The 16,770-nt window shown below is 41.9% G+C and overlaps 2 protein-coding genes across 6 annotated transcripts in view; one reads left to right on the top strand and one right to left on the bottom strand.

Moving 5' to 3' along the window:
- Positions 1 to 5,374, top strand: part of cntn3a.1 (contactin 3a, tandem duplicate 1) — a 77,416-nt gene extending 72,042 nt beyond the window's left edge. The window contains exons 19-23 of the mRNA XM_026153117.2: positions 527 to 642; positions 903 to 1,089; positions 1,934 to 2,046; positions 3,021 to 3,189; positions 3,995 to 5,374. Of these exons, the coding sequence (XP_026008902.1) occupies positions 527 to 642; positions 903 to 1,089; positions 1,934 to 2,046; positions 3,021 to 3,189; positions 3,995 to 4,086 (677 nt within the window). The 3' untranslated portion in view covers positions 4,087 to 5,374. The remainder of the gene's footprint in view (positions 1 to 526; positions 643 to 902; positions 1,090 to 1,933; positions 2,047 to 3,020; positions 3,190 to 3,994) is intronic.
- Positions 5,375 to 7,455: 2,081 nt separating this feature from the next.
- Positions 7,456 to 16,770, bottom strand: part of LOC113013086 (band 4.1-like protein 1) — a 48,227-nt gene continuing 38,912 nt past the window's right edge. For 2 of the 5 annotated variants that reach the window (XM_026153688.2, XM_080295551.1), the window contains exons 14-24: positions 16,433 to 16,462; positions 15,852 to 16,007; positions 14,422 to 15,489; positions 13,196 to 13,246; positions 12,393 to 12,791; positions 11,282 to 11,503; positions 11,134 to 11,193; positions 10,863 to 10,952; positions 10,667 to 10,747; positions 10,142 to 10,258; positions 7,456 to 10,033 (exon numbers count right to left, since the gene is read on the bottom strand). In XM_026153688.2, the coding sequence (XP_026009473.2) occupies positions 10,028 to 10,033; positions 10,142 to 10,258; positions 10,667 to 10,747; positions 10,863 to 10,952; positions 11,134 to 11,193; positions 11,282 to 11,503; positions 12,393 to 12,791; positions 13,196 to 13,246; positions 14,422 to 15,489; positions 15,852 to 16,007; positions 16,433 to 16,462 (2,280 nt within the window). In that variant the 3' untranslated portion in view covers positions 7,456 to 10,027. The remainder of the gene's footprint in view (positions 10,034 to 10,141; positions 10,259 to 10,666; positions 10,748 to 10,862; positions 10,953 to 11,133; positions 11,194 to 11,281; positions 11,504 to 12,392; positions 12,792 to 13,195; positions 13,247 to 14,421; positions 15,490 to 15,851; positions 16,008 to 16,432; positions 16,463 to 16,770) is intronic. The other 3 variants (XM_026153689.2, XM_026153690.2, XM_026153691.2) reach the window with 2 other exon arrangements.

The raw sequence follows: 16,770 nt of genomic DNA, 5'->3' as shown, positions 1-16,770 counted from the left end.
ATGTTTTCGCACCCAAAGTTTGTCAGTCACACAGTTAAAGAAGAAAAATCCTTTCCTCTGTGCTTTTCTTTTCTCTCTTCTCCTTCCCATCAACCCAACAACCGGTCGTGGCAGATGGCTGCCCCTCCCTGAGCCTGGTTGCGCTGGAGGTCTCATTCTGCTAAAACAGAGTTCTTCCTCCCAAGCGTCGCCAAGTGATTGCTCATAGGGGATAATCAGATCATTGGTTTTCTCTTTCTATTATTATAGGATGTTTACCTTACAGTATAAATCGACTGCAGATGGCCGGAACCGGACCTACATAAATGAAATGGAGATGTATGACAATAAATCAAGGAGGAAATGCTAATGATGTTTACATGAGAGCATTTCCCATATTATTACATTAATGTTGGTATTATGGTCTGTTAAAACCACAGGGTAAATTTATCACTTCTGTATATTCATTAAGCCACACAGTGTCTATAGGCTTAATAAATCCATGTCTTCCTCTCTTTCCCCGGTGCCCCTGGTGTCTGTGTTTCAGAGCCCAGCAGAGCTCCAGGGAGGCTCAGGGCTCGGAGCGTATTAGCGTCCGAGGTAGAGGTCACCTGGAAGCCACTGCCCTGGAGCAACAACCGCAGACGCATCCTAGGCTATGAGGTCAAACCCACACAAGCCCACACAATAGGTCTTGTACAAACATGTTGGACAGCACCAGCAACACGAATAGCTAGTGGCAATGTATCTGTTTTTGATTTTTGCAGAATAGCGTTGTGACCTTTTTGCATTAGTGTTTATATTATTCATTTATGAAGTAAACTGCAGTATATGAGGGCCCTCTGGCTTTCATGCCCACAGAGAATATTGAGTAACAAAATAGATGCAAGCGTAATCCGTGTATTCTATGTGTGTGTGTTTAGTTGCAGTACTGGAGTGAGAAGCAAAAGCAAGAGGCAGCTACGGTGATCAGGACAGCAGGGAATAAAACTTCAGTACTCATCAGGGATCTGGAAGGCAGCAGTACCTATTACGTGTGTCTGCGGGCTTACAACAGCGCTGGAGTGGGCCCACAGAGCAACATAGTCAATGTCACAACCAAGAAACCGCGTAAGGACTAAGATACTGAAGGCGAATGACAGTCTTCTTTTGTGTATTGTTTTTCTTGTTTTTGTTTTCTTCTTCCTTTTCTTTTGGCTGTAGCTGCATGGTCCATTCAGTGTATTGGATTTCACCAGTAACTGAAGAAGGAACCATTCACTGCAAAACAATGTGGCGCTTTCATTTGTGTCGCTGTTTTTTCACCGAATTGTGTTTTATGTTGTCGAGACTTGAAATGCGTTAAAGGCTTTTCTCTCACATAAAAAAAAAACATTGTTCCAAACATCTAAATATTTTTGGTGGGTTTTACGGTTTTCTTCTCGCGCACATGGATACGCTGCTTCGTGTCCTGGCATCTTACTGATGCAAAGAGCGTGAAAGTAACAGACGTCAAAGCAGGTGTCGGCGTAAGTTTCTGCCACACCGTGTTATTTATGTTATTATGTTATGACATCTATACTTGAGTCCCTGTTTGCCGTTTGCAGCAGTGCATCTCATGTCATGTGAATGCAAACGTTTGAGAAAGAAGCAAGAAAATCTGAAGTTGTGGATAATGGTTTAAAGCGTTAATTGTCAGACATATGTCTTTAATCTTATGCTCACATGCGCAAATAATATAAATCGCCGTATTCTCGTTATAACATGATACAAATCTTTCATGGCTTTTTGTTACTTCCCCATTAACTTAAAAAAAATAGGATTGTTCTCACTGCTCACTCCTAACAGTGGGATGATAAACTGATAATGAGAAATCTCCTTCATGCTGAGTTGGTTCGTGACTGTTTATCGACTTGACAGCCTCTTTTTTTCTTCTCCCTCTTCCCCTTACCCTGCTCCCTGTGTCCTCACTCAGCACCCAGTCAAGCCCCAGTTAAAATTATGTGGAACACTTCCAACTCCAAGGTCATCCTGAAATGGGACCAAGTGCACGCCCTGGAGAATGAGTCAGAAGTCACAGGATATAAGGTAAAGTTTTACACTTCCACGGTAGACTGCCTCAGCAAGAATCAATTCAAAGCTGACAAGTAAAGGGTTTTATAGATAGTAACATAACAGAGAATGATAGACTGTTACTTGGTCCATTTGCTTCATTAGAGCACGCTGTTATTTATGAACACACTGGTTGTGCTGATGAACTTCTCAGAGTGTTATTAATAAATGGGAGCCTCATTTTATCCCCTGCATTGGTGTAATATTCTGCAGCATTTCACTTTAACCTCGGAAGTCCTACACAAATTGCCTCCTCGCCTTAAACCAGCGGTCCTGTGATAACCCAAACACCCACAGCACCCATTATTTTTAGCCACATAGTTTAAACTGTACAACTGTTCTGAGCGAGTCATCTCAGGAAAAGCATGTACGAAGTAAAATCTTATTGGCGTTCATCTTCCCGTATTGTGACATTTAACTTGCCACTGCAGCATCAAGTGCACAATAGATATTATAATAACTGCTTCAGGGTTTTTATCTTCATCTGTCTTTCCAAGTGTCACTTGGCTTGTAAATGTAAATAAATAGGAGCACGAATTTGCAGCTTCCTACGCTAAACAGGCGGAAAGTGTGAAGACTTGGTCTTAGTCGTATTATTCCCGTTACAAGTCAAGTGAAAGTGGAGAGCTTGGCGTGTGTTAAAATGGGCAGATGCATCCAAACCGCAGCTGAAAAGTCAGGACTGAAGATTTCCGGCAGTTCTGCCTTATCTCTACTGAGCCCTCTCCTCCAGTGACCCGGCACAGTCATGTGCAGATATCTTAAAGCAAGAGTCTCGTTCTTGTTAACTTTCAGATACTGCTCACTCCAACTCGCCGAGCTGCAGCTCACACTTAGATTTTCCTGTCAGCGCGCTAGGAAGGAAAAATAAAACACTCATATGTCGCATTGTGAGTGCCTTCATGCCACGCCACACTCTGTTATCATCGTTCGCACTCTGTTTCCTTCAGGTGATGTACAGCCAGGACAAACACAGTCGTCCCAACGTGGTGGAGACCAACAACACCTCTTTGGAGTTGTCGCTGCCGGTCAACCAAGGCTATGTAATCCAAATTAAACCTTTCAGTGAGGGAGGTGAAGGGATCAGCAGCCGCCAGATTACCATCCCCAAGATAGCAGGTAGGACAGTCCTGAAACATTTCTTTCTCTCTTTTTGTGAGAATGAATATATTCAAGCTGGGGTTGAGACATACAGAAAAAGGCCCTTGCATATACCTGTGCACGCTCAGGAAAGAATTATATCCACTTTAGCTTTTCAGCACCCTTTTCTGAGTGGAAGTAATTTAGGTCCTCTAGTTTCGCTGCAGAGAAACACTGTGACAGCACTTCTTTTGATCAAGCTGTGCGAGTCTAACAATGCACATACTGCAAGCCTGGCACTTGTACAAACACACCCTGCAGCTGCATTAAATAGATAAATTGTTATCCGAGAAACTCTTTTAGGAAGCTTTTTTTTTCCAAATTAATTGATGTAATATTAGTCTTCAAATAAGTAATTTCCTCTTTCACATTACCTCTAAAATAGTCTCTTATCCGCAGACCGGGAGACATACTATCAACAACATAATGGTCTCCAGCATTCTCCAAGTATGGCCAGGAGGTTGTTTGAGAGTGGATGTGCCATTTGGATCAAACTATGTGTGTTGCTGTTGCCTGCCTCAGTAGTCCAGCTCTTTGAAACTCGGGTCGCCCCCATAACGGAATATGTTATACTAGTGCCATCTATTGATAAGTGCACGCACTCGCATCTCGCATCAGTTCTTTGTACTTCAATGTAGAGCCGTTCTGCTCTGTGATAATTTATCACGTAAAAGTCTGCACTCAATGACCTTCTAACGTTTTTTCATGCGTTTCTAGACCACGCCAGACTTTTTAAATGCAAGACCAAGCGCCTGTTGGATTTTGATTTGATTGTGTTTTTCAGACGCCATAGCCGCGGGAGCAGCCTCGGAGTTCTCGGCCTTCCCCACGGTCAATCTTGCAGCCCTAATCATCACAGCCAGAACGCTGCTATGACAAATGTCTGCAGGAACCAGGCTCTGCAGCTGCTTATTAAGAGGAGAAAAAGCAGGTCAAAGACAACAACAGGCTGACAGCCACATTCCCACCTGCTCCCTTTCCTGCACTACTGTGTCTTTCCTCTTCTTTCTACAAATATCGCTTTGTGGGGAAGATTCTTTTCCTCCACCTTTCTAAAGTGGTTACTGAAAGGAACTGGCTCTTTCATAAGTTGCTTTTATGGAACTGAAAGGACACTGTGGCTCGACTGCAGTCTCTTTGAAGACGTTTTTTTTTTTTTCACTCGCCTTCTTTCTAACCAGTGGATGTTCTCGTATGGTTTTCATCTTGGAGGCCACAATAGAATGTGTGTATATGTTCTTGCTTAAGAGGCTGTGCAGGTTTTATTAAACAGATGTGTATGTTCCACTGGACTCTTCTCGGTTGATGGGATTTAAACATGACAGAGAGTGAAGGAGTTCTAAAGCAAGTGAGTATCATTAAGCTTAATTTGAGACAGGAAGTGGTTGAAGCCATTTCCCTGCTGTCTTTGAAAAACCTCCTGCGTTCTAATGAGGAAAAAACAACTGTTAGTCATCCCCTGCTAAAAAGCAGGGAGCTAAGTCTTATTGCTTTATGACAACCAGAATCTGAGACCTTTGTAACTTTTACCTGTATTTTATTCATGCTTTTATGTCACATCAAAACCTCAGCTGCCATGAAACTGAGTGGAACCAAAGGTACAGAGCCTACAAGGTTCAGTTATACCTGTTGTATTGTGAGAAAATGCTGCGTGTCCATCCCAGTATTACTTCCACTGTAAACAGCAGATCTTTGTTGACTAATTGATGTCTCATCTTCTTCTTTCATCTATGAAAAGTGTGCAACAAAGGCACGCCGAATAATGTCAGCTGCGTTGTCGCACATGTCGCGTATGTATGAAATCCTCAGGTCCCAAATTGAGCCTTAAGTCCTATGGTTATATCCCACGTTGTTATTATTCAAAAGAGGTTTTATTTATACTCCTTTTCTTTATCCGCGTTGTATTTTGGCTCAGTCATGCTCTAATTTAGATCATGTTTTTTAGGCGGTTTTAGGACATAACAGGCCTTTGTCTTCTGTCCTTCATAATGAGCATTGTAATACAATAAGTGGCAGATATTTACTGACGTTTCCAGCTTATTACAAAGTAGCGGGAGTACTTTACTGTCAGCCGCTGTTAGGCATGAAATCAGTCAGTGTGTGTACCTTGCTTAGGGTGTCTGAAACGGAACAACCTGCTTTTAATAAACATAAAGTCATTTTCCTTGTTTCTTTTATTGATGTCTGAAGTGGAGAGTTTGCATACTTCAAAATCTAAGTGCTGGGTTTTTCCATCAGACTACCCATATGGGTATAATTTTCACATTTCTAACAGAGCCTTATAAAATTAAAACAAAAAAACAAAAAAACAAAAACCAGCCTAACCCACTTATTGCTTCTCTATGGAATTTTCAACTCTATCACCGCTCTGGAAAAGTGTGAAAGTTCAGGTTTTCATTTGATCTATTTTCCAAGCAGAAAATCTGATATTTAATTTGTTATTTAATTTGTTATGAGGTCAAACAAAAAAAGTTGTCCAGATGAACAGGTTCTACTTTCTGCATCACACCAAAATCTATCAGTTCCTGTTATTCATCAGCCTGTGGGATCACCTACAGTCACATGACTGATTGAATTTCATACATCTATTCATGCATGCAGTTAAATGAAATGTAATTGTTTCATTTGTGAATACAGATTTCTATAAACTGGTTGAAACTGTGCAGCATTAAGCTTAACCAAACACAACCTGTAATGGTGTATCTGAACTGCACGAGCTTCATGGACTCTTTTTCTTCAGAGTTTCTTGCTCACATCAGGTCAGTATTGCTTTATATTTAGGAAGCTTGCCAAAAGGAGTTCTGTTTAAAGGTATATTGGGATGAACAAACACCCTAGGCAAGCTCTTCAATAAAACACCATTGTTCTTGTGCAATGCAAGCCTTTATCAGAGTGTTAGGTTTATTTTCTAGTGTTGTTCCACTAATAAAAGTTAGGTTGGAAACCTCCACTTGTTATGTTCCACCAAGTGGAATCTGAAACTTAGATGAGATGCTGGCAACCACATCTGTCAAAGCTGAATAAAAGAGTAGCAAAAAAAATAACAAAAACAAAAAAAGGAACTTAAAAAAGTTCTTAAGCTCCATTCATTTTCTATTTGCATTCTTTTGACTTTTGTATGATTACATGAACAATTTTACTGACAATTTCCATCCTGTTATGTACAGTGTACCCATCTAATCATGGCGGCTTCCAGCATGTGCCATGTGACAAACATCAAGTCATCTCAGCCTGGTTTCTTACATATGAAAGTGAGTTCACTGTACTCAAACGGCCTCCAGTCACCGATGTTACGTTCCCCCGGGGGGGGGGTCTAGGCGGTGAGGGGGAAGTAACAAAAAGTGACCGGGTCAGAAAAAGGAGTCAAGGAGGAAAAAGGGTTAAATTAAAGTGCTTTATTAAAGTTTCTATTAATACTAACTAAAAGAGACGGACAAGCCGCTATCACCATTTAAGAAACAAACAACTCTCAGGCGTTGGTCAATAAAGCACAAAGTAAGACAAAAAGAGGAGCTCACTAGCTGAAAACCACAAAAAACACACACACAGCTCACTAGCTGCAAACACCACAAACACTCAGCTCACTAGCTGTAACCGCACTCTGGCACTCTGGCCCAGAGCTCACCTTTCCCTGGGCTTAAATCTCCTTAACTACTGACGAGAGTCAGCTGCACAAAAGGGAAAGGTGACACCTCAGGCAGAAGAGGTAGTGGGACACGCCCACACAGGCGCCTTCAGGAGGAGGCCCTGCTAGGGCCGTAACACCGATTCCCAAATAAATAGAGCACCTTCAGGATGTGAAATAGGAGATTCACATTATGAATGTGCAGCCGAGAGATCTATACCATTTTATCATGTCAACATGGATGTGAAGGTCTGAAGGCAAAAGGGGATCCAACCTGGTATAAGCAAGGTATATGTATGTGTGTTGGGTGAGTAAAAAACAAAGAGAATATATATTTATATTAGTGTGTGTGTGCGTGCGCGCGTGTGTGCAAGCATGTTCCTGAAACTGTTTTATGGATAACTTTCCCAGATTTCCAAATACAGGTGTTTTTTGCAGAAACTAAAATTTGAATTGTGTCTCCTCATTAAACTCCTCACTAAAACTTAGAAACTACTTAAATGCAAAAAAGGTAAATATGCAATATTCACTGCCTGAAAAAGAAACGCATGCCTGAACCGTGTCTTTCTAATCATTTACAGCACTAGTATAGTATTAGAGACACAGATCAAACAGAGGGATTGTCATTTATCTTGTTCTCCTTGTTTTTTTTCTCTTGTCTTTATTCATTTTCAAATGAATGCAAGTACAATGTACAGCAAGGATACAGCACTAAGCAGTGGAAAGCAGCAGAGCAGAAGAGATGAAGCTGCAGAGGAGGAGGAGGAGAAGAAGGAGAACTCTGTACAGAAGGACAAGGTTAGGTTTAAGGGTCTGCCAGAGGTCATTCAATCAGACTTCGGCACCAGGTGTCTCAGCCACAGTCGAGGGTCTGCGATTATTCACAGTCTGGTTATTGTCACATGTCCGTGAGTGGGCCTTTTCTGGACAGAGAGAGGTAAGTCAGACCATGCTGGTCGATCCAGTGAAGGATGGTGAGAAGGACTTCAGCTGGGTATGCTTGATGTTGCAGCTAAGCTGGCTTCTTTTAGGTAACCGGTGCCCCCTAGTGTACATCAAGCCCATTTCCATTAACTACTATACATCTTCACGATCCACTAAACAGCACCAAATATACAGTACAAGGTATGTGTGGTTGCATTATTCTTTTTTCCACCTTTCAGTTTGACACCCACATCCATGACTAAGCATCACTTTGGAACCAAAATAAGGAACACAAAAGGAGTTACACTAGACACGTGAACATAGACGGTATAGTTTAGTGTCTGAAAGCCTGTTAATTTCCTCATAAACCTTGAGTGGCAGCTTTTGACATTTCTTTTATCAATTGTTTGAATTTTCTGCTGCATGTATTGGTCTATATATAAAATATGAGTTCTGAAAAAGATACAGAAGTTATATATTGTTTTTAACGCTAAAGACAGTATACTTAAAGGGAAACCATGTCATACCAAAAAATGTGTGCATTTGACCTTCTGACACTTTGTAATTAAAAGTTGCTCATATAAAGTTATTTCATACAAAACCAGGGTTTGTACAGTTTGACTGCTACCTCAGTTGGCACGTTACATCTCTACAGCATCCTTCTAACATCCATGTACCAAATCACACACAACTAAAAGTCCAAAGATGCGTCTCCTACTGTGTATCTTATTTCTAACATGGTACTTTACACGAAAGAGCGTCGGCAGAGCTCTGATGCATAATGCCATTTCAGCTTGGTTGCAGAACGTAAGCTCACATTATGTGGGCCACATTATGTTCATTCACTGGCAAATAAGTAGAAAACGGCTAGGTTAGGACCAGATGAACATCACCAGCGGTTTGAGAAGAGATGAGAATGTAAGAGGGCTGCAACAGAATAATCGAGTGTGCTGTCATAACTGTGTACTGTGTACTTGACATTTCCCACTTTTTTCCCACCCTCGCCAACACGCATCATTTCTCTTCAAGATTTTAGATTATTAACAATTCAGTCTCTGCAGCTTTGTAATTTCTCAGGGTGTTCCCGTCGTTGACAGAATCATCGCTCCTTATGATGAGTTAATATCCACTGAAGTCATTTACAGTCCATTCATCCAAAAGAAATCATCATCATGCAAAAGTTATCTCAGACACTACTTTTACTGATGCAGGAGCCCGTTCTGTGACTTGAACAAGGAATGTAAGCCTACTCTATGTACTTACTTACTTACTACACACACAACGGCCAATGAGGATTTAAATCCAGGTGAGTTCTGAGCGCGTATCTAAAGGCTGGGAGAGGAGAGAGACTGGGCTCATTCTGAAACATCAGCATGCTCAGAAACTACATTGCCACTGTTTGAATAAATACAACAGGTACACTGTGTATCAACAGCTCCTAATGTCAAGACATAAATGCAGATATGCATACTTACCACCCACACGTCGAGGTGAGATATGTTTAAAGGAAGTCAAATATTACTAGATAGCTAACACTGGTCCTCGCTAAATACTCGAATAAACGCCTCCAGAGGACCGCAGTCGTCTCTAATCAGTGCATCTTCATCATTCAGTGCGATGGGATGATATTTGTTTATTTGACTAGCTATGAAAACTAAACAGTTTTCACTAAACCCTGCGATTGACTGGATGCTTTAACAGTACTGGAGCTACATGTACTAGATTCTATTACTCAGTGACACAATGTGAACACATTTTTTTTTTTTTTTAGCACACAGCAGGAATTACATGATGAGAGTATAAGCCACTCATATCTAAATAAAACCCTTTCCCAATGAATTCCCTGTGTTCTCTGTTTTTGTTTAGAAATACCAAAGCGAGTGATTTGAACATAGACCCTGAGATTTTTTGCAGGGAATTTACTTGAATTATGTCTGAAATTTTTCCACATGTTTGGAATTCTTGTGGCATGTTATCAACCATGTAAAATTAATAAATGTTTTTTTTTTCTTTTTCTCTTACTTGTGAAGCCTGACTGCAAAAAAAAAGTCACTCTGTTGAACATGATGACGATTTCTATAATGAAACGTTCAAATACAAATTAAATCGTTTGAAGAGTCCTGTTTCAGGTTTGTGTGTGAACTTGTATAAGAGGCTCTGGCAGAGCGCCTCAGGCAGTAGTCCTTAATCGACTGGGATGGTGGGCGGCAATTTCAAGTCGGGCACTGACGCTTCTTGTCCAAAGGGGGGCACTCTCGTCTCAGGAAATCAGGACTGCAGCAAAGAAAGGAGACGTGGATGTTAAATCCCTTAACCTCAAAAGAGTTTAGAGGATGTAAAAATCTCATCCATTGTTGCATGGCGTCAAGATGCCAGCTGTACCTCTGATGCACCGTGTCGGTCCTCAGTGGATGATTCTGTTTCCCTGACAACAACTGCCTTAGTCACCTGCATGTCTGGATGCTGCTGCTTGGCCTCCTGTATGGCAATAGCCAGAGCCTGAAAGGAAAGAGTGAAGTGTGTGTCCTGAATGAAATGAATTGCTTAAACCCCTCCACCCAAGTACCTTATGGAACTTTTCTGTATCTTACAAAAGCAGAACACAGGTTCAGATACCAATTTGTGTCTGTGAAGGTTCTCAGTAATCCAGGTCATCGTAGTCAAAGGAGCTTGCAAAGAAAAGCGTCAGGACAGTCCAGACGCTTTTCTTTGCAAGCTCCTTTGAATACTGATTTGTGCTCGCAAAGGGAGCTGGAATTACAATTCATTTTAAAAATTGGTCTTTAGATACCCAAATGCTCATTTTATATTTTATCTAGTCAGTAAATGTATTTGCCCACTTAAAGAATCTAACATTTTAGCCTTAGGCTTTGTGAGTTCAAAGCTCATTTGTCAATTTCTGCTCACCTGTTCCTGGTCTACATCATCGTCTCCTGTGATTATGATCCTCTTCTCGATCCTGGTCTCTGAGTATCCTCCTTTCACTGTCTGCAGCATACAGACAACAGCTTTTCTTTTAACAGCCTTAACATTTAAAGGAGATGAGCGGCACTAAATTATAAATTAAATGTGCACTTTGTGAGTTTTACTTGAGCTTCTCTACCTTTGTAACATGAGTGGTAGCTGAGGTAACATTTTCAGAGACGAGGATGGGAGAGCCTGATGTCTCTCTGCCAAGACTGCCTTTGTGCACCTGAGGAGGCATGAGGCAAATATTACAAAGACACATGAACCATATTTTATGACATTCAGTCAGATGTGTGTTCCTGAATTCGTGTCTTTGGGCTTTGTAAGTAGGTTTGAACCCTGGAGAACAAGAAGGAGTGTGCTGCAGATTGAGTTAAAATTGGAGAGGTCCCCCTGTCTGTACTCACAGGAGAAACGCTCTGTCTTGTAGAGTAAGAAACTTCACTTAGTCCAGTGATGCCGTGATCCTGAAACAGACAGATTGATTGGATTATGTCCAGATATTTTACAGGTCTACCTTTCTGTACATTTTTAGCAGTGAAATATGAAGTTAACCTGATCCGTGAACTCCACGATGGTCGTGGTGACCTCTGACCCATTGGGTTGAGTCTCCGTCCTGATGTCCGTCTTTCTGACTGTTGGCGTGGGCCTGATATCGCTGCCCTCCCTGCTCAGTGGTGCGGCGGCAGAGACACGACTGCCTTCTCTGTGTGACTGATCTCGGTCCACTGATGAAGACACGGGGACTGATCTCTTTGGTTTTTTGGGAACTACAGGCTTAAGAGAAGGAATGTTTATATTATTAAGAGTGTGTATAGTTCGTAGTGTTGTTCTGAGACTCTGTGCAGAAACGGAGGTTTTTAAAAGGCTTGAAAGCCCCCTGTTTGCGAAAAGGAACATAATTTAATCAGAACAGAAAGCAAAAGACAACCTGAGAGTCTGAAGTTTGGAAGCTTAAGAGATATCTTACTTTAGTAAAAAGTTAAACATAAAAAACGAGGAAAAGAACAAAGTGGGTTTTCTTTCGTTTACCTTCTTTAAAACTTCAAACTAAAAGCACATCCCTTTCCTGCATATTTCATGACAGTCACTTCATCTGCTCATTTGTGGATTTTAGTGCATTAGAGGTGTCAGAAGCTTGAATACTTTTAGCCGCCCAGCTTTTTTACAACTCAAATCATGAACCCATAATTTTCTGTTTTGTTACATTCCCTCTGACCACCCACTGCACAGGCAAACCACAGCCTTGTGAATAAACTTGCATGAATTCACCCACAACTACCTTGTCATCACACTTTGTTGGGAAACTTGGGAAAGACGCAGAGCGTGGATGTGGTTGGTGTTATGGGAAAAGTGCTGGGGAGGAGAGGAATTCAGCTCTTTTCTTCCTGTTATTTCCATTGCATTCACGCTTGGCTTTATTTATTTCTCAAGTGCCCGGTTACAAACATGCAGAGAGATAAAACTGTAGAGTAATGATTTCATGCTACTTGCTTTCAGATCAAATTAACACCCATTCTTTCCTGCACTGGCATCTGAATTTAAAAAGGAGCCAAGATGCATATTTTCAGCTGCCTAAAAATAGCGCAGTGTGAAAACAAAACAAACCAAAGAAGTAGACACTTCTCAGTGGTTCTACACAGCTGATCTGAAAACTTTGATCTACCTGGACATCGGACCGTTTGACTTCTGGTCGGACTTCTTCAGCCTGGATTTGTTTGGCTGGAGGACTGCTGCTGGTTCTTCTGGACAGAGGAGCCGATACTAAGGGAGGAGGTGGCTCAGAGGGTTGCTGCTGGAGCATGTCGATGCCAAAGCGCAGACCCCCATCAGGTGACAGATCCCTCTCTCCCAGCTCCGACATACCCCTGGAGAACTCTTCCATGCCTGTGTACAGGTCCGTGAGGACGGTGAAATCTACTTCAGCTTCCAGGCTGGATGTAGAGCTGACTGTGATGCTGGAACATTTTCGTTCAATGCCCAGGTGGGTTTCCTTCAAGTAAAGGATCTCGTGGTCCTGATCATCCTCTGATACGGAGCCCAGGCGCCTCTCCCATGGTTCCCTCTATAGAGGAGACAGATGATAATTCGATGTGGTTTATCTCCTGCACTTTTAGACAATGTACAGCATGTAAAGTACATACATTAGCTTCTCTACTCTGATCTCTGATCACAATTAAACATGGAAACATGCTTATTGAACATTTAACAGCGGCACAAAATATTAGATATCAGATTTAGGCATGATGTCGAGCTGGCACTTTAAAATATTCAGTTTCCCCGTTTGATTAAATATGAATTTATGGGCTGTGCTTTTGTGCGTTTATCTCCACGCTTTGGATACAAAAACAAACACGCCTCAAAGAGCAGCTTGAATAAAATCTGTCAAATATCTAATTGTAGTTTATTTACTCTTTTCCCAAGGTGTGACTACATAATAAATATGAGAGGAGCCGAGGGATGACTCACTGAAGCTTCACTGAGAGGCTCCTCATGGATAGCAGGGGTGGGAGGTGTCTCCTATGGAAAAGGCAAACAAACAAAGAGCAAACAACGATATGAAAGCATGCGTGAATTCACCGAAATGCAGCCAGAAGTTATACCGTCTCCCTATAGCTAATGTGTGTAAGCATATCCAAAAATAAAAGTTAGAAAAAGTTTTCTTTGAAACTGCTTTGATGTCGAGTTCTGCTTTTTGCACATGATGAAAGAATTGATATCTGGAGAGCCCGAGTTTGCAGTGTTCTTCCTTCACCGCTATTAAGCATGTCGCTTTAGCACTGTTGAGTTCTTATCTGTAAGCAAACATGTCTAAGTCATTCATAAACTTTGGGGCTTTTCCTAAACCTGCACGATAAACACACAATGTGAGAGATCCCCCAAACTCCAAAGCCTTTAAGCTGCAGTCAAAAGCATGCAAACTGGGTATATTTCACAGGCTGACATCATTAAAAATGACTGCAAGTGCAATGGTAATGCCATGCACTGAAAGGTTTGATTTTTCAAAATTCCCTTTCAGGGAAAAGGTATTCATATTTTTAAATGCGGCATATGAAAGCCTGAACCCTGAAGAGGTTTGGCAGCTCTGCAGCCAGTGATTACATCTAATCGTCTTTTTCATTTTTCTGCTTTGCTGCAGAGGTGCCAAGGTAGAACATTTGGTTCAAATGGCCTCCTCAGCCATTTACACAAAGGATTCAAATTATGTAGAAAAAGAGGTTTCAAAGAAAAAAATGGTGGAAAAAGGTCTTGCGCTCCTTGCAACAGCAGTCACCCTCGCTCTGAGTGTTGGAAGGAGAGACCAGGTATTAACGTGACAAGTTAAGGTGGGATAGAAGGGACGCCTGAAGCTTAAGCAATGGGAAGTTTGCTTAAAGGCCCACAGCGTTCTGAAATGGCCAAGCAGATGTCAAGATTTGCGGAGGGGAAGAAGGGAAAGCAAAATGCCCCCTAGGCCATGGACGTGAACTGAGTCGGTCAATGAGGCGATGCGAAGGAACGTGAACTTTTGCTTTCTCATACACAGCCACATGAATTCTGAAGTTTATGCGTGTGTGTGATTTTTTATTTTTTTTGGAAGGTTTGTTTTTAGATGGCAAAAACAATTTGCACCACATCGCCTGAAGCTCATGCAATGCTTTACTTTCCGATGACTGACAAACAGGTTGGGGGGGGAAGGGGGGCAGATGGTTTACCGCTTGCTTCCTCTTGGCTGTTTCTTGGTTGGGCGTCCTGTGGTGGATGTGGCTGTTGTCCATGTTGCTCAGTCTGTCTCGGGACCACTGTGTTTTCAGGGGGAGAGTGCGTGGGGGAGCTGCTGGAAATTTGGCGCTAAACTCTGAGGTGATTTGAGAATTTTCTTCAAATGCAACGCCTCCTCTCGTCCACTGGCCTGCAGAGTCCCTGCAGTCCCTGAGCTCCTGTTGTCCGAAAAACTCATTCCTAATCTGCTGATGTGTTTGACTTTGCTGCTGATACAACGCTGTAGATTCACCCTGGTGTTTGGTGTCCATTGTGTTTTCCTTGACAACATCTGTGGCAGACAGTGGTACAGCATTATCATCCAGTCTCCTTCCTGACTCACAGGAAGATTTTGTCATCTGTACATCCCCGGCAGCACCAAAGACGCCTCTGTCAGGCTGGCTGTGCGTTTGAGGGTTTAAATCTTTGTTCTCTTTATTTATAGACTTCTTTGATCTCTGCGGCTTGAGAGGAACTATTTTTGTTACTTCTGTGTGTGAGTTCCCCGTTTTGTTGCAATCCTTTTCTCCCACAGGGCTTGGGTCTTTTATTTTCCAAGCCTCACTGTGTCTTGAAGCACTGCCCTTTGGGACAGAATCCCAAGCCACTGGAGTTTCAAAGTTCTTGGGCCTCTCTCGATGCTCAAAGTGGCCATGTCTTAAATCCTTCTTCAGTTCTCTTGCCTGTTTCTCAGGTGGAGACTCATATCCATTTTCCTGAATGGCTCTCCGAATTTGAACAGATTCATGATGCCCATTAGCTGCTACTGTACCAGCCATGGGGTTCATATCTCTTAGTCCTGCTGCAATAAACTCAGTTTCCCGCTTTGGAGATGTTCCATGTCGACTTCTTCCAGAGTCTGGGCGTGTCTGGCAATTGTTCATATTCGCTTCAGTCCAAGATGTCACTGCAAATGTGTCTCTACCCTCTGAAGAGGTCTTACTCTTTTCCACGTAAGAGTAAGAGTCCAGTGTTCCTTCATAAGCATCCTGCTTGTCAATCAATTTGGCGTCAGTGGTCGCCTATGTTAACATAGAGTAGACAGTTTCATTAGCCTAACTAGATAAACGGCTCTTCCATTCATTACTGTTACCCCACATTGCTATTGTAAAGAAGAATTGTAAAAAAAAAAAAACACACACACACACAAAAAAAAAAAAAATCCCAAAGAAAAACAACTGGGGGGTATCACTGTGTAAATTTTAAAGCATTTTTAGGTTTTTTTTTCTGTGAATTGGTTTAATGGAATCCAAATTTTGGCATACTCTGTGAAGATATATATATGTTGGCCTAGGACCAATACAACCTGTTTAGAAAATGGTAATATATATATTTCAACAATGATAGTATGTGCCATAACTTGGAAACAGAATGTCATTCTTACTGGTTTCCGCTCCGGAGTCCCTCCAGGAGGAGTAGCTGAAGAGATGCGTTTCTCTCTCTGGGCCATTTTGCTGTTAGGCTGCCTCAAAGCCCTCTTCAGCTCGTTGATGCTGGCCTGGTGCTTTTGTATAACGTCTTCTGGTTTGTCCAAGAACTGCTACTCACACAGTGAAAGGAAAAACAGAAAAAAAAAAAAAAGACAGCATAAATAGAAAGCTTCTAAGTCTATTTCTGGTTCACAGCACAATGAAGTCGATTTGGATTTAACTGGAAAATGAACAATCGTAACCAAGCTCTGTCTGATCAGGTAGGTAGCATGACGGATTGTTTTCTTTATGAAGTAAAAACTGTACCACGTGGATGGCCAATAAAGGCTTTAGATATGACCAGAAAATGTACAAAGCGCATAAAAGATTATGTGCTCTGTAGGAAAATATATCTGTTTTCAGGAGCTCCACTGCTGACTCCTGTTTTCAAACTGCGAGTGGTACAGTTATGAATACAAAAAACAAAACAAACAAACACTGAACACCTGATGAGAGTCACACACGTCTCATGCCAAAAAGAGATGACAAGCTGTACCTCCTGTTTAGGCCGAAGGGTGACCAGTTCCTTGTCCGACAGATGAGGTGGGGCAAGCGACATGAAGTGAAAGGTTTTTTTTCGAGCAAAGCGGAAGGGTTAGGAGTTTGGGGGGGTGGAGGTGGGGAAAGAGAGCAGATGCGTGCAGAGACAAAGAGGTAAAATGCTGCAGGTGAGTCAAAAAAGGCAGGCAGCCAGACTGACAAACAGAAACAGTTGACACCACTGAGGCTTTGGACTGTGATTGTTAAGCCACTTAATGTTCTGCCAAGAAGAGAGGGACAATCCATTTCAGTGTCAGCCAACTGGTAATTAATGAAGACATTTATTGACTGAAC

Source organism: Astatotilapia calliptera, chromosome 20 (assembly GCF_964374335.1).
Source record: "Astatotilapia calliptera chromosome 20, fAstCal68.1, whole genome shotgun sequence".
Taxonomy (NCBI): domain Eukaryota; kingdom Metazoa; phylum Chordata; class Actinopteri; order Cichliformes; family Cichlidae; genus Astatotilapia; species Astatotilapia calliptera.
Note: the sequence above shows the minus strand (reverse complement) of the source record. Positions and strands in the feature narration are given on the sequence as shown.